A 21,215-nucleotide genomic window follows, 5' to 3' on the forward strand; every position below is an offset into this window, starting at 1 on the left:
TGTAGGTTACTGGAGGTCATGACTGGAGGTAGCATTGCTTTTTGCTGAACAGTTGCAGAACTTTCCCCTGTCTGTGTTTCTCCCTCTCTCTTTGTAGCTGTTTTATTTCTAGGTGCTCGGTTTCTTTTTTCCTGGCATCCAGGTAGTACACTTACTAGCCAGTTACTGAAATTTACCCATAAACACAAAAGTCTGCTGGCCTTCTCTGTTGAGTTTCTGTTTTCACACGGGGAGAGCTAGAGTTAAGCTGTTACTCAATGTGCAGCCATCTTGGAAGTCCTATGTATGCATGGGTTTTGATGTTTTGTGTAAGAAGAGTCCTCTGCTGTAGGTCTTAAAGTTAAGAAATTTTCACCTATCTTGGTTCTGGACTGGGACAGAGAAATATTTGAAGGCTAAAGAGCTTAAAATAATTGCACAAATAAACTGATAAATTATCTATGTCAAATTAGAAGGTAGATTGAGTACTTTTAAAGAATCCCCCCTTGAATAGAAGTGTATGGCACTGTAGACTTTCTTGATACCAGTGAGTACATGTTGCCTAACTAAAGAAATGATGTTGAAAGATGTGTAGCAGGAGAAAAGTGAGCCTCCGTCCCTTCTCTTATCTTTGTTGTATGGATAAACAGCCCAATGTTTCTGTCTTTCCAGGCAAGAGAAGAACTTAGACCAGTACGAGAAGAGTTTGAAGCCAAAAATAAACAGCTTCTAGATGAGATGCCAAAGTTCTACAACAGCAGGATTGACTACTTCAGGCCGAGTTTTGAAGCTCTGATTCGGGCACAGGTGAGTTCCAAAGTGTAAATTTCCATAGTGCGATGGAGGAAGTCCTGGTTTTACTGGATACAAAGTCTTTGGAAAGATGATGAACTTGTTGTGGCCATCCTGGTTAGAAAATAGCTATTTATATAACTAACGTAGTCAAAATCATAATTTATGAATGCTTACAGATCTGCAATGATATGTCATTGGCATGCAGTACATCTTTTTGCTTTCACTCATTTGTTAATGCTCATTAATTGGCTTGATCTTACTGACCGTGAGACTACTTACATGGGATGAGGGGACAAAAGGTTTTATTCATTCATTCGTTTATGCTTATTAATTGGGATGATCCTGCTAGCATGAGACTGTTGACAAGGGACAAGAGCTCTAAGAGAAAAATCCCTTAAAATAGAAAATATTTAAGATCATTATAGAGTTATATGCTAGTAAAAGGAGGAATCATATTACAACAGCAGAAGGGTAAGTATAGCAGTAGTATATTTATTCCGTTATGAACTTTGTCAGATTTGTAATTCTGTTTAGTGAGCAGTTGTAGGACTCCTCATTTTAACTCCGTGTTAGCAGTATGTGAAGAGTAAGCAGACCAGGAAAGTAGGATACACAAGTAAAAGTGATAAACAGTAACCATTTGAAATGTCAGGACCCGCTTGAGCGAGACTCAAAACACAGAGACTAAATGGCTGAGTAAAAGGACTTAATGTACCAAATCTGAGATGGCTATTTCCTAGAATATTCCCTTTTCTGTGGCATATGGCAGTATTGCAATAAGTTTGATGGGTGTGGGGGTGTAGGGGGGCTTGTTCCCCTGCGAAAGAAAAGACATTTAAAGAACAACAACGTTGTTTGCTCTTCTGGATTTTCATTACTTTTTGTTTCGGTCTGTCGGCACTCAGCATTTTGAGTGCTGACGTTTCAATACCAATCCTTTAAACATCTGAAGCTATGGGTTACCAAAGTAAACTAGCTAGTGTAGCATTTGTGGTGCTGCTGTAGCTGGGAAAGCTTCAGAGAGAAAGAAACTGCTGAGTAGAAGACGGCTGACTATTAGATATTAATTATAACATGGGTATGTAATTAATTCCACAACTTCATGCCTTTTATTAGTAAAATACATGGAAAGACCTTGTTCAAATAGGTTTTCATGTTGATGTGTTCACAAAGGTAGTTGAGGAGGTTATTTAGAAACATAAGAAAATGACATCTCCCCACTTACTGCATGTTATAGGTGCATCTTGCTGAAAATTGTTAGATGGCACAAGTTTCTTGGCAGGTGTTTGTCATTTATATATCCTTGTCCCTGTAAGATCTTAGATTCATAGATTCATAGATTAGTACTAAGCTAACTGCCCTTGCGGGCCATTGTAAGCCTAGCCAGTTATCCCTTGTGAGACTCGAACCCTGCACCTTGTGTTTATAAGGCAAACACCTTAACCATTAGGCCACCCTCCCAAGCAATCTTTGCTGTTGAAAAGAACCTTCATTACTAGTAGTTACCTATGTGTTCTGATTTATCAGTAAATTTGAAAAAGCTGTCGTGCAGTTTGAAGTTTGACCATGTGTAGCCAGGGATGGCTGTCAGAAAGCTCCCTATTGAAATCTCAGGGATACTTGCCTTGGAAAGTCCTGAAAGACCAAAAAAAAAGATTGAAAATACACGGGAAGATCAAATATTGAACCTCTTATCATCTTTAAATTTATGTTTTGAAGTGGGATAACCCCTCTGCACCCTCTCAGAATGGGTGGAATCCCCCACACTCCTTAAACTTGTATATGGATGAAGTTTAGAATATCAAAAAGTCAAAAGTATTGAAACCTTTTTAATGCAGAGGGAACTCCCCTTGCACCCCCTACTACTTATATACCAGCTGTGGGGTTGTACAACAGTAGTGAAGGAGGACATTCCTGTACCTCAGACAAAATGGAATATTCAGAGAAATGGCAGTCTTGGATTTTGTATATACAAACCTGGATTTTCTGCCATTTGGTCTCTACCTTTTGTGACTTGGCAATGCTAATCCTGAGATATAAACAGTTATAAGAGAGTAATTAAAGTAGCACTCTAGGTACTAGCAGTGCTGGCGCTAATCTTTGTATAATTTTTCAGGAGAGATGACTGTTTAACTTCTAGCTGGCTTAAAATTCTCTGAGGTGTATGCTACGGATGTGCAGTACTTGATGAAAGTGAGTATCTTGTCAGTGTTGACTCCAATGGGTTTGCACTGGCTAGATATGAGTTCCACTTTAGTCACTGATACTTTGTTGGAAGTCGTCATCACTTTATCTAGCCTGTATGGTGTAAAACATGGGGTTTTGTCTTATTTATTAAAAATGCAAGACGGGCCAAGCCAAGACTGTAGAGCAGTAAAAGATTGCTGGATGTGGACCTTAGGTGGTGAAATATCTAGCGCAGAGCATAAAATACTGGAGTCACCTGCAGTTCCCAACAGGTATATTTATTGTGATATTTCTATATCATTAATGAAAACTGAACTGTGAAAAGGACCAAGTGCTGTCCCTTGTGGAACCCATGGAAAAGTTGAGAATTTTGAGTTGCTTTTGCCTCCGTTTCTTTTTTGAGTCCTGCTTTATTTGTTACTGAAGAATCGTTAAACTGTTTACCCTGATAATGGATAGTTTATTGATGTACTATGTTGAAAGCGTTTGCTAAAAGTGTGCAGAGGTGAATTGGCCCTGATAATTGTTTTAATATTTTCTGGTATGCTGACAAGGGCAGTGTTGACTCTGTGGCAGGGTTTAAAATAATGATGCATCTCTGAGAGCAGGGTAGTGACGTATGTGAAAGTAGTAGTTGGTGAATGAATGATAGTAGCTGATAGGGAGTGACTTGATGGCTAGCAGGCTTAGTGGGAAAAACACATATGAAAAAAAGGCAGATATTGGACCGATAACCCAGCATATACAGTTTCTGGCATACTGTGTTTCCATGGTTTGGGTAAAGCTAGGCTGTACCACTTCATGGCTTTCAACATTTCGTTGAAAACAGTTGCAGAATGTAGGGCTTTTCCATCATTTGGGACTGGTCAGAATACAGGCCTATATTGTTAGATGTTTTGCATTTTCTGGGAAGGAATCAGAGTGTTAATTGACATTTAATTTCTTCATCAGTAAGTATCTAAACTAGACAAGGTACAGCCAAAAAACAGCATCAGGAAGTTCTAGCCTTTCACTTTAGGTTATCAGAGTAGCAGTTGATATACAAGCCAGTATAGAGAACAGTATAACTGTATTAAATGGGAATAAAGGCATATGCAGTAATGAACATAAAAAATATGGATAATACAAGAAGTGAAAGGTAATGAATACTGTGCCCACTGTCTAGGCAAAAAGTTACACGAGCTTTTACCTTTGATGAAAAAGAGTGCTTTGACATTGAGGAAGTAACAAAAAAGTAAGGAATATTGTGAACCATGACTGGAAGGTAAACATTCAGGGATAGTGCCATCTGTAGGAGGAATATTGTTAGGAGGTATATAGCCCTACATATAGAAGAAGGGGTCGCATGACCAGAATAGCTGATTAAACAATGAAAGAATGAGGGGAGGCATTGCATTATTAGTCATTGTGGAGACTGCAAATAACAGTACAGTCCATTCTGGGGGTTATATACAAAATGGTTCCTAGTGAAGAAGAAAAGGATAAGAAAAAATTAAACAGAGTGATTTTCATTAACTGTTGTGTGTAATGTGCAGGGATGTTATATGATTAAAAATAACTACCCAAGACTTACACAATTCACAAACATCCTACAGTTTTGGAGTATGGGCATTTATGCCACTGCATACATGTAGTGGTCCAGGTATGGAGTACTTGCACAAATTAGGGACCTTGATTTCATAAAGCTGAAACAGTTGCAATAAGGGCTTCTGCAGATTGCAGAAAATAAAGGATGTCCACTATGGGCTGTACTCACTTAGTTATAGAGGATTACGATAGGCTGTCAATTACAACTAGTTTGGGATACCAAGAAATCCTCCTCAAGAAAAAAGCAGTTAGACGGGTGAAACTTGGAGTCTTGTGATATGGTTTAGTAACTGAATGCATTTATTTATTGATAGCATATATTTAACACAAGCACACCCTTTATACATCTTTTGGCTTACTTACACAAGTGTAAAGATTTATGTATCCTCATTCTTTTTGAATCTATCCAAACCTTTTGATATGGTTTCTCATCAGAAACGTCTGGATGAACTTTCCAGCTTAAATCTTAGCTACTCTACTAGCTTGATTCCACAATCATCTTTTTGGCTGCAAGCTGTCAAATGGCAAAGAGAACTCTCATCCCTATTGCCTGTCAGTATGTTCCTCAAGATCCTATCCTAGGTCCTCTACTTTTTGCCATTCTTACCATCTCCATGCATCTACTCCCCTAGCCTCCATTACTCCAATATGCAGATGACTGTGCTCTTATCTGTGCAGCACCCTCACTAAAACAACTCATTACTGTTTCACAAGATGGCACAACCTCTTTCCAAATACATTCCTCAAATGACACCTTATATCAGCTCTTTCCCAAGCTAAATTACTAGGCATGCTAATTGACAGTGTAAAATTTGACATACACCTTTCTCAGTCCATTAAGAAGACAAACATTAAACTTGGTTCTTTATACAGAATCAAGTCTTTTCTGACTAATAATACAAGACAAGCAATAGCCAGAACCCATCTTCTCTCCGCCATACTATATGCCTCTCCTATATTTACTAATATAAATAACTCTGATCTGGCTAGGCTTGAAATCTGCTATAATAAAATATCAAAATTTGCTACTAACTCCTCTCATAGAATACATCACTGCTCTGCACTTCGGCAACTAAATTGGCGAGAACTACCTCGTTACCTAACTTACACTCAATTTAACTCTCGCTCACAGAATAGTACATCAACCTGAAAAATCCCAGCTGTTCAGTCAGTGCTTCTGCCCAGTTCTAACTCTAGACTGCTTCAATCCTCCAACAGATTGCTATTTGAAAGTCTCTAAATCTAACAACAAAGCTGGTGACTTCCTTTTCTCTAACTACATCTCCAAAATTTGGAATACTATCCCCAGCTTATTGCAACTCTTGACAATCCAACTCACTTCAAAAAAACAACTAAAGGTCTTCCTGAGTAACAACTTGCTGTGCTCATGTGTGTCTCCTGGCTAATCCCCATCCAATCTCTATTAGCTCCTCATCTACTCTTCTACCACTCTGTGAACACATTGTATATCTTACGTATTGCTTTATCTCCTATCCCTTTTTCCTTTACAATCTACCTCCTGCTGAGTCTCACATACTTACCAACATTTCTTCCTCATGCCTCTTCCCTTCTATCTTCTCACTCCTCTCCTTTCTGTTCTAATCTTTTAGTCTACTTTCTCTAGCTGTATACTGTGCTATAAGGTTTTCCTGCTCACCTGCCTTATGTACTACTACATAACCCCCAATGTGTATATACTTGTCATTAACTAATTACATGTTCTTCGTGTTTCACTGTTGCAATCATCACATTTGGGTTATCTACTTGCAGTAGTCCTCAGTCGGCCTGATTATCAAAGTCTTGGGTCCTGTGTCGGTTGCTGTCTCATCTTCCATGATGTCAGGTAGTCAGGGTATAAAGCATGCAGCCAACACCATTACATCAGTCTTTCTTGCCATACAGTGCTTTTTCTTGCTCTAAGCCGATGTCAGTAAAAGTTGTATTGTAACAATTGTATTTCTTGTGGAAAGCAAATACCTCATAAAGATTTTCATTCGTATTGCATTCCTTGCTTAGGCCCAAACCACGACGTACCTCGCTGTCAGTTTTGTGCCTTATTCAAACCTCAAACTATTTGTCAAAGGTTTACTTGCGCTTCTAAATATTTTGGTACTCTGTTCAATTATCCAGAAATGGCTTCGGTAAGCCACCCGACTACCGACATTCCGAAAAAATGCAAAGATAAAGACAAGACCGCATAGATCCAAAAGCTGCCGACAATGCTTCTCCTAAGCTAGCCGCCATTTTGCCGGTAATCAGTGAGGCGCTTTCGCAACCCCTGATACCCACTACTTCAGATTCGCAGGCCTCTACTGAGACCCATTCGGAGTCCGGTATGCCGTGAGATGCTTCTTCGACTGTGGAACCTGCGGATGTCTCTACCATGGATGGGTCCGGAGCCGCTGTGCAGGCACCGGCTTCTGAGGGGCGTACTCAGGCCTACTGACTTGCATATTAAATTGATGCCATCTTCTTCTTCAAGGCCTAAAACTCGCTCCATGCCTAGAAAACCGATGCCCAGACTGCATGGTCAAGCCCTTATGCCTAAAAAACAAATGATAACAATGGCTGAAGACCTTATTACTCTAATCAGGGGAAGCCACCCTTCCCCCTCTAAGAGACCTAGGACTGATTTTCCTTCTGATTCTTCTGATCAGGACTCTGAAATTTCTGTTTCCTCTGATAACCAGGATTTACCCTCGTCTACCTATGAGTATTCTGATGCAGAGAACTTCATTCCCTCTGCTTCCCCTCCAGAGGATTTATCTTTTGGTGAAACCTTGCATACTCTTAGGGAGCATTTTCGCTGGGAGAGCCAGGATTACTCTGACTCCAAAAAGAGGCTTAGGGATTTCTTACTCCTGCCCCAACACAGGCCTTTGGCCATCCCTCCTGTACTGGACATTGTGGATGATGCCTTCTCAGAATCTAGCCTGGCCCCTGACTCTTTACCTCCTGCTCCCAGAAAACCTGATAGGTATTACAGGGTTCCTGACTCTCACATGTTCCTCTTTAAAAATCCTACTGTGGATCCTGAGTCTATTTCACAGGGACCCAAGGGCATTAAGGCTACTACTGCCAAAAATCCTACCCCCTCTGATAGAGATTCCAGGGCGCTAGATAGATGCGGTAAGAAGGTATACACTTCTGCAACCTTGGCCATTAGAGCCTTAAACTGCCAGTTTCATATGTTGAAGTATCAGCAGCATATTATTGGATTGCTTAAACAGAAAATTATGTTAATTCCTGACTATGCTGAAAATAAAGATTTACAGGATTTAATGCATTCTGCTGAACAAGTTGGAAAACATACTTTGCAATGTGGTTTTGATTCATTAGAGGCATCTTGCAGGGCTGCTGTCACTGGGTCTGTACTTAGAAGGCATGCTTGGCTTAAGGAGCAATCTTTGCCAGATCATGTTAAAGCTAAATTGCTGGATGTTCCCTTAAACCAAGACCGCCTGTTTGGCAACAAAGCAGTAGTAGTACTTAAAAAGATGGAGGAAAAAGCTAATTCTTTGCAAACTGTTAGATTTCCTGCAAGTACAACCTCCCAGATTTAGTAGGCATTGGCCCTCTAAGAATTGGTCCTTTCCTGCCTCTTCCAGCCCTTCAGCCCAAACCCAGAACCAGCAGAACACCCAGGCTTCAGTCCCAAGGTGTACTCACAGGACTAAGCAGTAGGGGGGCCTCCCACTTCTAAAGCAGGGAGTAGTAAGACTCCCCCCTATGGTAAACTGTCTCAATTACTTAACTTTAAACCTTCCAAGCCCTGCACAACTAACTGTTCCTTTAGGGGGAAAGATTGCCCTGCAGGCAAAAAATTGGGAATTTATTACCCAGGACAAATGGGTTTTAAATGTAGTTTCCCAAGGATACAGATTCCACTTCCACTCCTTACCAACCCCGAACGGTTGGCCAGATCTACCCCCAAATCAGTGGGCAGAGGCTCAAAAGTAAGTTATCTCTCTTTTATGCATCAGGGCTATTCAGCCTGTCTCAGAAGAAGAATGGGGACAAGGTTTCTACTCAAGACTTTTCCTGGTACCCAGAAAAGACAATTCCTGGCATCCTATCCTGGACCTATCTATCCTAAACACATTTCTGGTAATCCCAAAATTCAAGATGCTAGCTCTTCATCAGCTGCTTCCTATGCTAGGCAAAGATGCCTGGTTGGCAACGCTGGATTTAAAGGAAGCCTACCTGCACATCCAATAAGGGAATCTTGCAGAAGATACCTACATGCACTATCAGTTCTCTGCACTGCCCTTTGGCTTATCTACTGCACCCAGGATATTCACAAAGTGCCTAGCCCCAATCATTGCATTTTGCAGGCAAAGAAATATTCAAATATACCCATACCTGGACGATTGTCTAATTCAGGCAGAAAGCCAGGACATACTATTAAATCTGGCATTTGTAAGGAAATTGTTAACTTCTCTGGGGTACACCATAAACGAAAAGAAATCACATCTTGTACCCTGCCAACAAATTGTATTCCTGGGAGCAAGCTTGAATACAACTTCCCATACGGCCTACCTTACACCAGAGAAACAAGTTCATTTGACAGCCTACTTCAAACTACTGGCCACAAAGACCCAGCTATCTGCAAGAAAAATACTTCAAGCCCTGGGGTTCATGGCCTCCTGCATTCTACTAATTCCATATGCAAGACTGCATATGAGGAAACTACAATGGTATCTAAAAAGCCTATGGTGTCAAAATTCTCAGAATCTCGAATCAATGATTCCTGTCATACATTGTCTACAGATAGAGTTTCTTTGGTGGGCAGAGGCCTGCCGCCAAAACAAGGGAATGCCATTCACTCTACCCCCTGCCGCCCAAACCCTAACAACAGGACGCATCAGACTATGCATGGGGGGCTCACTTGGCAGGGAAGTGCATTCAGGGCAAATGGAACCCAAGTCAAATGCACCTGCATATCAATCAAAAAGAAATTTTAGCTGTACAGAATGCTCTGACAGCCTTCAAGGACCACATTCTTCCAGGACAATTATTGGTAAAGATGGACAACACCACTGTTATGTGGTACATAAGCAGGGAGGAACCCACTCATATATCCTCTCTGCAGACTAGCCATGGCTCGGTGGAACACAGCCTTGAACTACAAAGTGCACCTACAGGCTGAATTCCTGCCAGGAAAGCTAAATACACTGGCAGATGACCTAAGCAGAAATCTCATGGACCCACACAAGTGGAAACTGGAAACAAAGATTTTCAACATATTGAGAAACAAATGGGGGATCCCACCATTTGGACAAATTCAGCACAAGAACTCCCCACGAACAAGCTTGGAAAAGAGGATGCCCTGTCCTTCACGTGGAAAAACCTATCAGTTTATGCCTTTCCCCCTCTGCCTCTCCTCTCCAAAGTTCTACTAAAGATCAAACAGAACAAACCAAACCAAGGACAAAACTCATTGCACCAGACTGGCCACGCCAATACTGGTACACCCTCTTACGCAGTGTGTCACTGCTGGCACCATGGCACCTGCCTCAGACTCCTGCCCTGCTAGTCCAGCAGGGGGGCCAGATTCTGCACCCACAGCTTCAAACCCTGAACTTGGCAGCATGGCTAATTACCTGATCTCTCCTATGTTCTTCGTGTTTCACTGTTGCAGTCATTACATTTGGGTAATTTGCTGGCAGGTTGCTCTCAGTCGGCCTGAATAACAAAGTCTTGGGTCCTGCGTCAGTTGCTGTCCCTTTTTCCATGACATCAGGCCGTCAGGGGTATAAAACATGCAGCCGACGCCATTTTCTTAAGTCTTTCTTGCCACGCGGTGCCCGAAGCAGAAGCAGTTTGCAAGTGCCGGTCGGCCAACACCTGAAATTTTCGTTTTCGAGTTTCAGAACCAAAGTCTTCAACCTAAAGCTAAGTACCCCGTTGGGGAAACTTTTTCTTGCTCCTCACCGATGTCAGTAAAAGTTAATTGTATTACTTGTGGAAAGCAAATACCTCATAAGGATTTTCATTTGTACTGTATTCCTTGCCTAGGCCCTGACCACAACGTGTCTTGCTGTCAGTTTTGTGCTAAATTTAACCAACGCACTATTAAGCGTCGGTATATTTTTGCATCTAAATATTTTGGTTCAAGATTTAACTATCCAGAAATGTCGTCGGCTAGCAATCTGAGTACCGGAATTCACAAAAAACGCAAAGAAAAAGACAGACAGAGACCGTCGAGGTCCAAAACTGATGACGAAGCTTCTCCTAAGCCAGTCGCCGGTTCGCCGGTAATCAGTGAGGTGCTTTCGCAGCTCCTGATACCCGCTACTTTTGATTCGCAGGCCTCTGCTGAGACCCATTCAGAGTCCGGTATGCCGCAAGATACTTCAAGTATTAAACCCGCGGATGTCTCTCCCTTGGATGAGTCCAGAGCCGCTGAGCAGGCACTGGCTTCTGAGGGTGTTTTCAGGCCCAAAGATTTGTATATTAAACCGACGCCATCCTCAAAAACAAGGACAAAACCAACTTCTATGTCTAAAAAACCAATGCATGGGCCACATGCTCAGGCCCCTATGCCTAAAAAACAAATCATCAAAATGGCTGAGGATTTAATTACCTTGATCATGGGTTCCCAGCCCCCTCCTGCTAAGAGGCCTAGGCAAGGCACTGCTTATGAATCTTCAGATCAGGTTTCCATTTCTTCTGATTCCTCTTCTGATCAGGAATTATCTATTCCACCTTATGAGGACTCTGATGCAGAAGAATCCATACCTTCTGCTTCTGCTCCTGAGGATCTTTCATTTGGAGAAACTTTGCATACCTTAAGGGAAAATTTTCATTGGGGGAGTCAGGATTTTTCAAAATCCAAAAAGAGGCTTAGGGATTTCCTTCTTCTTCCTCAGCATAGGCCTTTGGCTCTACCTCCTGTTTTAGACATTGTTGATGATGATTTCTCAGAATCCAGCATGGTTCCTGATTCCCTGCCTCCAGCTCCTAGTAAGCCAGACAGATATTACAGGGTTCATGACTCCCACAAATGTCTTTTTAAAACTCTACTGCTGACCCTAAAGCAATTTCTCAGGGTCCCAAGGGTGTTAAGGCTTCTACTGCTAAAAATCCTACCCCTTCTGATAGAGACTCCAGGGCGCTGGATAGATGGGGTAAGAAGGTTTACACGTCTGCAATCCTGGCAATCAGGGCTTTAAACTGTCAATTTCATATGCTTAAATATCAGCAGCATGTCATGGGCTTACTTAAACAGAAAATTATGTTGATTTCAATGGAAAATAGAGTTACAGGATTTATTGCATTCAACTGAACAAGTTGGAAAGAATACTTTGCAATGTGGTTTTGATTCCTTGGAGGCCTCTTGCTTGTAACTGGATCTGTGATAAGAAGGCATGCTTGGCTCAAGGAGCAAAATCTGCCCAATCATGTTAAAGCAAAATTGTTGGATGCTCCTTTACAACAGGACAGTCTATTTGGTAATAAGGCAGAAGAAGTTTTGAAAAAGATGGAAGACGAAGCTAAATCTATGCAAACTGTAAAAGATTTCCTACAAGTGCAGCCACCCAGGTTCAGTAGGCACTGGCCTACTAAGAATTGATCCTTTCCAGTACCCACCAGAGTCACTCAGGTCAAACCCAGACACTCCAAAGGCTCCAGGTTTCAGTCACAAGGAACTTGCAGAACAAAACAATGGGGTGCCTCCACCTCCAAATCTGTAAGTAGCAAGGCAACCCCCTACGGTAAACAGTGTCAATGACTTTCCTCTGCCATTTCCAAGCACTTATCTTTTGGCAGCCCCCTTGGGGGGGAAAACTAGCACTTCATGCACAAAATTGGCATCTAATTACCCAGGATAAGTGGGTTTTAAATATAGTATCCCAGGGCTACAGATTTCATTTCCACATATTGCCAATTCCAAACTAATGGTCGGATCTGCCTCCAAATCAGTGGGCAGAGGCCCATTAACAAGTTATGTCCCTCATGGACATGGGGGGCTATTCAGCCAGTACCAGAAAAGGAAAAAGGACAAGGTTTTTATTCAAGACTTTTCCTGGTACCCAGAAAAGAGAAATCATGGCGTCCATCTCTGGACTTATCCATTCTAAATACTTTACTGGACATTCCAAAATTCAAGATGCTGACTCTACAACAGTTACTGCCTATGCTAGGCAAGGACGCTTGGTTGGTAACTCTAGACTTATCTGCATATCCCAATCAAGGAATCTTGCAGAAGATACCTCCACTTCAAAGCAGGCTATTTGCATTAGAAGTTCTCTGCACTGCCCTTTCGCCTGTCTATGCGCCCAGGATCTTCACAAAGTGCCTGGCACCAGGAATTGCATTTTGCCGACAAAGAAACATTCAAATTTATCCTTATCTGGACGATTGTCTAATTCAGGCAGAAAACAAGGACACTCTTCTACAGCATCTGACATTTGTAAAAAGGCTTCTAACTTGCCTAGGGTACACCATAAACGAAAATAAATCACAACTGGTATCCTCTCAAAAAATTACATTCCTGGCTGCAAGCTTGAATACAACTGCCTTACCTCACGCCAGACAAACAAATAAAATTGATGACTTACTTCAAACAAGTGGCCACAAGAACCCAGTTATCTGCAAGACAAATTCTGCAGGCCTTGGGGCTCATGGCTTCCTGCATTCTTCTAATTCCATATGCAAGACTGCATATGAGGAAACTTCAATGGTACCTAAAAAGCTTATGGAGTCAACATTGTCACAGCCTGGAAACAATAATTCCTATCATTCCTTGCCTGCAGCAAGAGTTCCTATGATGGGCAGAGGCCTGTCACCAAAACAAGGGACTGTCATTCATTCCAGCCCCTGCCACCCAAACCCTGACTACAGATGCATCAGACTATGCTTGGGGGGCACTTCTGGCAGGGAGATGTATTCAGGGTGAATGGAGCCCAAATCAAATGCACCTGCATATCAGCCAGAAAGGGACGCTAGCTGTACAGAATGCTCTGACAGCTTTCAAGGACTTTCTTCATCCAGGACAACTACTGATAAAGACGGACAACACCACAGTCATGTGGTACATAAACAAGCAGGGGGGGGGTACCCATTCCTACCCCCTTTGCAGACTAACCATGGCCTTGTGGAACACAGCCTTGTCTTACCAAATACATCTACAAGCTCAATTCCTGCCAGGAAAGCAAAATACTCTGGCAGACAAACTAAGCAGAAATCTTATGGATCCACACGAATGGAAACTGGATCCGCAAATCTTCAGCATGTTGATATGCAAATGGGGGAGCCCAGACAAAGATCTTTTGCCTCACCCCAAAACTATCAGTTGGACAAATTCTGCACAAGAGTCCATCACAAAAAAGCTTGGAAAGTGGATGCTCTGTCCTTCAGCTGGAAAAACCTATCAGTCTATGCTTTTCCCCCTCTGCCTCTGCTCTCCAAGATATTACTAAAAGTCAGACAGGAAAAAACAAAAATGATTCTGATTGCTCCAGAATGGCCTTGCCAACACTGGTACCCACTCCTGTGCAATATGTCATATCTTTCTCCGTGGTACCTGCCTCAGACACCTTATCTACTGTCTCAGCAGAACTTTCAAATTCTACACACACTGCTCCAAACTCTGAATTTTGCAGCATGGCTAATCAACTAATTTCACCAGTTACATCTCTCAGCAAACCTGTGATGGATGTCATTTTGGAGGCTAGTAAGGCCTAGCACTAGAAAATCTTATGCTGATAAATGGAAAAGATTCTGTGCCTGGAATCAGGCACAAGGAATAAGCACAGAAATGCCCAATATTCCTCAAATTCTGCAATATTTAACTGAGATGCTTCACAAGGGCCTATCTTTCTCTTCCATAAAAATTCATGCCTCTGCAATTTCAGCTCATTACAACACAGACCCTCCCCTCTTTTCTCATCCTCTGCTAAAGCAGTATCTCAAATTTAAGACCTCCCAGAAGAGCACCATCTCCTGCATGGGACCTCAATTTTGTGTTGGAAAAGCTCACCCTGCCTCCTTTTGAGCCAGCTGCTACTGTGGACATAAAATTTCTCTCTTGGAAGACAGCTTTTCTTTTAACAGTCACTTCAGCTAGAAGGATCTCAGAACTACAGGCTCTCATGGCAGTGAAGCCTTTTATTATTTTCTACCCGGACAGGGTGTCGCTCAGGACCAGTCCATCCTTTATGCCTAAAGTGGTATCTAGTGTGGCTCTTAATCAGACCATTCATCTGCCAACTTTTTTCCCAAATCCACAGAACAAGGAGGAGCGGATTCTACATTCCTTGGATGTACACAGACAACTAAGATTCTACTTAAACAGGACCATATCTCTAAGAAAATCTGAGCAACTACTTGTGGCATTTGCTGCAGGGGCAGAGGGAAAGGCTATTTCAAAGCAGACAATTTCAAAATGGATAAGCCATTGTATTCGTTTCTGCTACATGCATCATGGTAAACCTGTCCCCAAGGGGATCAGATCCCATTCCACCAGGGCTGCATCTACTTCTGCAGCCTTTCTCAGAGGGGTTCCTACCAGAGAGATTCTAGAAGCTGCTGTCTTGGAGCTCAGTTCATACGTTCACCAAGCATTACCATTTACCTCTCTTCTCCAAATCCAGAGCCGGCTTTGCCACTGCTGTCTTGCAGGGCCTTATAGCTACTCCTAATGCTGTATAATTCCATCCTCCCAACCATAGCTTTGGAATTCTAACCAAATGTAATGACTGCAACAGTGAAACATGAAGAACATAGTACAGTTGTGTACACTTACCATAAATGTAGATGTTCGAGTATATTCACTGTTGCAGTCCTGGTTACCCTCCCGTCAAGCCCCCTATTTTTTCTCTTTTTATACCTCTTCTTTCTGTTACTATGCTCAAAAGCCTTTTTTTGTATTTGCTTTTATTTGGAGGTATATATTTTTTGTGTTCTAAATTACATGCATATATATATATATATATATATATATATATATATATATATATATTTATTTATTTATTTATTTTTTGCTCCCCATTTGAGAGGGGCACCTGACATTTGGGGCAAGAAAAACTGAAGAAAATTGTATCTGCTGCATGTTTTATACCCTTGATGACCTGACATCATGGAAGAAGGGACAGCAACCGACGCAGGACCCAAGACTTTGTTATTCAGGCCGACTGAGGGCAATCTGCCAGCAGATTATCCAAATGTAATGACTGCAACAGTGAATACACTCGAACATCTACATTTATAGTAAATGTACACACCTGTACTTTACCATCATTCAGTAAGCAAGTGATGGATGTCATTCTGGAGGCAAGGAGGCCTATTACTAGAAAATCCTATGCTGAAAAATGGAAAAGATTCTGTTCATGGAGCCAAGCTCAGGGGATGGGCACAGCAGTGCCCAGTTGACCTCAGATTCTTCAATACTTAACTGAGATGCTTCACAAGGGCCTTTCCTTTTCCTCTATCAAAATTCATGCCTCGGCCATTTCAGCTCATTACAATACAGAACCCACCCCTCTTCTCTCATCCACAACTGAAGCAGTTCCTCAGAGGTGCCAAAAACTTAAGGCCACCCAGGAGAGCCCCTACTCCAGCCTGGGACCTTAACTTTGTACTGGAAAAGCTCACTTTACCTTCGTTTGAGCCAGCTGCAAATGTAGAGTTTGAAATTCCTTTCTTGGAAAACAGCTTTCCTTCTAGCCATCACTGCAGCAAGAAGGGTGTCTGAATTACAGGCTCTCATGGCAGTGGAGTCTTTCATGTGGACAGAGTGTCCCTCAGGACCAATCCCTCCTTCATGCCCAAGGTGGTATCCGGTGTGGCTCTTAATCAGTCCATTCATTTGCCAACCTTCCTTTCTAATCCACAGACCAAAGGGGTATGAATACTGCACTCCTTGAACATGCACAGACAACTTAGATTTTACTTGGACAGGACTAAACCTCTCAGGAAATCTGAACAGCTGCTGGTTGCATGTGCTGCAGAGGAAGAGGGGAAGGCCATTTCAAAGCAAACCATTTCTAAGTGGGTAGGCCATTGCATTAATTTCTGCTATAAGCATCATGGAAAACTTACCCCACAGGGGATAAGACCACATTCAACCAGGGCTGCATCTACCTCTACAGCCTTTCTCAGAGGTGTCCCTACCAGGGACATCCTAGAAGCTGCTACCTGGAGTTATGTACATACCTTCACCAAGCATTACCACTTGCCAATTTTTTTCTAAATCCAGAGCTGGATTTGTCACTGCAGTCTTGCGTGGCCTTATAACTGGTCCTATTGCTATCTAATTACCTCCTCCCATCCTTAGCTTTGGGAATCTACCCAAATGTGATGACTGCAACAGTGAAACACGAAGAACATATTACAGTTGTGTACACTTACCATAAATGTAGATGTTCGAGTGTATTCACTGTTGTAGTCCTGGTTATCCTCCCTCCAGCCCCCCTGACTTCTGTTGACTATACCTCTATTCTTGTTTACTGTGCTTGAAGCTTTTTGGCGTATTTGCTTTTTTGCTGGAGGTGTAACCTTATATATAATTGCTTCCCATTATGGGGGCACCTGAGATCTGGGGCAAGAAAAACTGATGTATTGGCATTGGCTGCATGCTTTATACCCCTGACTACCTGATGTCATGGAAGATGAGACAGCAACCGATGCAGGACCCAAGACTTTGATAATCAGGCCGACTGAGGGCTACTGCAAGCAGATAACACAAATGTGATGACTGCAACAGTGAATACACTCGAACATCTATATTTATGGTAAGTGTACACAACTGTACTTGCTTTAATTTTTATTGCTGTACATTTTTAAACTGTGTAGCTATGTACTTATATGTATAACTTGTGTTTTTATTATTGTCACTGGAGCTTTTCACCCCAAGCCTCTGCTGAAAATGGGATTTCACCCAGACTATCCCAGTAAACAAATGTTAAATAAATAATTCAGATAGCTCTGAAGAAGTCTAAAGGATGAAAGTGATCTAGAATTATTAGACCTCATATGTTGCTGAGTTAAAGTAGAGATTTATTTTGTTTTTGTGAATAAAGTTCACAGATATACAGTGGATATAAAAAGTGTACACACCCCTGTTAAAATGCCAGGTTTTTGTGATATAAAAAAATGAGACCACAGTAAATCATTTCAAAACTTTTCCTACCTTTGATGTGACCTATAACATGTACAGTTCAATTGAAAAACAAATCTGTTATGGGAAAAAAAAATAAAAAACGTACAATAAGCTGGTTGCATAAGTGTTGAACACCCTTAAACTAATACTTTGTTGAATCACCTTTTGATTTAATTACAATATTCAGTCTTCTTGGGTACACATCTGCCATCAATTAGAGACTGATTAAACCCAAATAAAGTTCAGCTGTATTAGTAGGATTTTCCTGACATTTACTCAGTTGCCTGCTACAGCAAAAGCCATGGTTCACAGAGAGTTTAAAAAGCATCAAAGGGATCTCATTGTTGAAAGGCATCAGGCATGAGAAGGGTACAAAACAATTTTCCACAGCATTTGATATACCATGGAACACAGTGAAGACAGTCATCAAAAAGTGGAGAAAATATGGGACAACAGTGACGTTGCAAAGATCTGGACGTCCCTCCAAAATTGATGAAAAACAAGATGAAAACTGGTCAGGGAGGCTGCCAAGAGACCTACAGCAACACTGAAGGAGTTGCAGGAATTTCTGGCAAGTACTGGTTGTGTACTACATGTGACAACACTCTCCCATGTTCTCCATATGTCTGGACTATGGGGTAGGGTTGCAAGACGGAAGCCTTTTCTTACACAGAAAAACATCCAGGCCCAGCTAAAATTTGCAAAACAATACATCGTCTTTCAAAAGCATGTGGGGAAATGTGTTATGGTCTGAGGAAATCAAGGTTGAACTTTTTGGCCACAATTCTAAAAAGTATGTGTGACGCAAAAACAGCACTTTGCATCACCAAAAGAACACCACCCCCACGGTGAAGCATGGTGGTGGCAGTATCATATTTTGGGGTTGCTTTTCTTCAACTGGAACTGGGGCTTTAGGTGGAAGGAATTATGAACAGTTCCAAATACCAGTCACTTTTGGCTCAAAACCTTCAGGTGTCTGCTAGAAAGCTGAAGATGAAGAAGAATGTCACTTTTCAACATGACAATGACCCGAAGCATACATCCAAATCAACACAAGAATGGCTTCACCAGAAGAAAATTGAATTTTTGGAATGGCCCAAGCAGAGCCCAGACCTAAATCCAATAGAAAATCTACGGGGTGACCTGAAGAGGGCTGTGCACAAGAGATGCCCTCGCAATCTGACAGATTTGGAGTGCTTTTGCAAGAAAGAGCAGGCAAATATTGCCAAGTCAAGATGTGCCATGCTGATAGACTCCTACCCAAGAAGACTAAATGCTGTAATTAAATCAAAAGGTGCTTCAACAAAGTATTAGTTTAAGGGTGTGCACACTTATGCAACCAGCTTATTGTATGTTTTTTATTTTTTATATTTTTCCCCCTAACAGATTTGTTTGCTTTTCAATTGAATTGTACAGGTTACATGTTCATAGGTGTGTACTAGGCTAATGGCCCTGGAGCTTTTACAAGCCTAGCCTATAGGATTACCCTGGCATCATACCACCCGACCTTAGTTCCCAGTGCCTCTGTCGAGTAGAGTCACTGGAGTGATCCCCAGAGTCAATTTTCTGTTTCCCATCCACTCATCAAAATTGCTCTTGAAGAGTGCCAGTGAGGCACTCCGCTTGACATGTATGGGAAGTCTATTCCATAGCATGGGCAGCCTCTGGGTTATGAACCTGTCCCTCCAGCTTGTTCTGTTGATTGTGGTAATAAGGTTGAGGTCTCTGGAGTGTGCAGTGCGGAGAGATTGGGATTTCTTTAGATGTAGCATTTCTAACACAGCTGGGTTAGACATTGCTTTGTAAGTCAAGCAGAGATTGCCTCTAAGTAGAGGATATGAGATGGAGAATAGCTGGAGTTTTTTTGAGTCTGTTCATATAGGACAAGTGTTTAAGGCCTAGGATCCTCTTTGTGAGGTACTTTTGTGGCCTCTCCAGTTATTGTAGGTGTCTAGTGATGTACATGCCAAATGGGGCATTGTACTCAATGTTTGAGCTAATGAGGGAAGAGTAGAGGGAGACAATGACCTCTTTCTTCCTGGATGCAAAACCCTTAGTAAAGAGATGTGCCACACAGGACTTTCTGGCCACAGTGGCAGTGTGGTGGTCAAAATAGAGGTTGCTGTCAGCCTGTTTCCAGATCTATTATAATGCCTTCTGTGTTCAGTGGACTACCATCAATGTGGTAATTCATGGGAACCGGGTTTTTCCCAAAGGGGATGATGACACTTGCCATGGTTCTGACACCAGTCGTTGGTCTCAGTGAAGCCTTTTCTGTAGGATGTCAGCATCACTTGGGGAGTTGATTATGGCACCCAACTTGCAATCGTCTGCGAACGTTGTCAGCCAGAGTCCCTTCGTGTTGGCCTGGACTTCAGAGAAGTAGATACCAAACAGGAGAGGACCTGGGACCGAACCTTGTGGGACTCCACTCATGACTGGTCACCAGTCTGACTTGGAGTCAGCTACTTTCACACACTGGGTTCTATTTGTGAGCCAGTTTGCAACCCACCCAGTGATGTAGGGTTTGATGCCTAGCTTAAGTGAGTTTTTCTATAATTCCTGAATGGGAAATTGTATCAAAGACCTTGGCCAGATCAAGGTAGGCTGTATGAATCACCTTGCCTTCATCCACAGCTCTGGTGACTGTCTCAAAGAAGTTGACCAGGCATGATCTACCCTTCACAAAACCAAACTGTGTGGGATCCAGAATTTGGAGATGTCCTATATCCTTATTTATTAGGTCCATAATGTTGCGTTCCATAGCTTTGCATATCAGACTCATCAGGCTAATGGGACGATAGTTCCCAGGGTCTGTAGTTGCTCCTCCTTTGTGGAGAGGGATGACTGTAGCAGTGCACCATTCGGTAGGGACAAAGCCTGAGGTGAGGCTGTGATTGAACAGGGCACACAGGTGAGGTGCCAGTTTACTCTCTAGTTCATGTAGAACACAGCCAGGGATATTGACAGGTCCCATAGGAGCTGTATTCTTGGTCTTGGACAGTCACACTAAAGGTGGGAAAAGTTTTGAAATGATTTATTGTGGTCTCATTTTTTTATATCTCAAAAACCTGGTATTTTAACAGGGGTGTGTACACTTTTTATATCCACTGTACCTCTTAACCTCTAAATGAAAGAAATTTAGACAAAGACAAAAATAATTGCAGGACAAAGGCTCAAAATTAAGGGCACCTTTTAAATATTGCTCTTATGAACTTAGAATAACAGGTTTTGCATTAGCATGCATATTCTAAAGAATGTGATGTCTGAAACTCAAATGTTTGTCATTGTTTAGTGACTTCAGTCCTCAATTATTTGCCAGCGAACCACAAATTTTATTTTGTTTGTTCGTTAGGTAAGAAGATTGGTCTGTTGACCATTTTCAGCCACAACCTGAGCTCAAACAGCAGAAAATGTGTCATGGTCTTTCAGTCAACAGTATTCTTTACAAAATGAGTACATAGAATTCAGAACATAGTGAGATTGAATGCAGACAGGGAAGCACAGTAAGAGGCGGATTTAGTTGTTCTCTGTAGTTAATATCTGTAGTTAATATTAGTCT

General features: G+C 41.9%; 1 protein-coding gene across 1 annotated transcript in view; it reads left to right on the forward strand.

The window, feature by feature from the left end:
• BIN3 (bridging integrator 3) overlaps window positions 1-21,215 on the forward strand; it is a 2,343,840-nt gene that overhangs the window by 2,110,975 nt on the left and 211,650 nt on the right. The window contains exon 8 of the mRNA XM_044082933.1: window positions 652-786. Within this exon, the coding sequence (XP_043938868.1) occupies window positions 652-786 (135 nt within the window). The remainder of the gene's footprint in view (window positions 1-651; window positions 787-21,215) is intronic.

The sequence above is a fragment of the Protopterus annectens genome, chromosome 9.part0, assembly GCF_019279795.1.
Source record: "Protopterus annectens isolate FY-2018-M chromosome 9.part0, PAN1.0, whole genome shotgun sequence".
Lineage (NCBI taxonomy): Eukaryota > Metazoa > Chordata > Ceratodontiformes > Protopteridae > Protopterus > Protopterus annectens.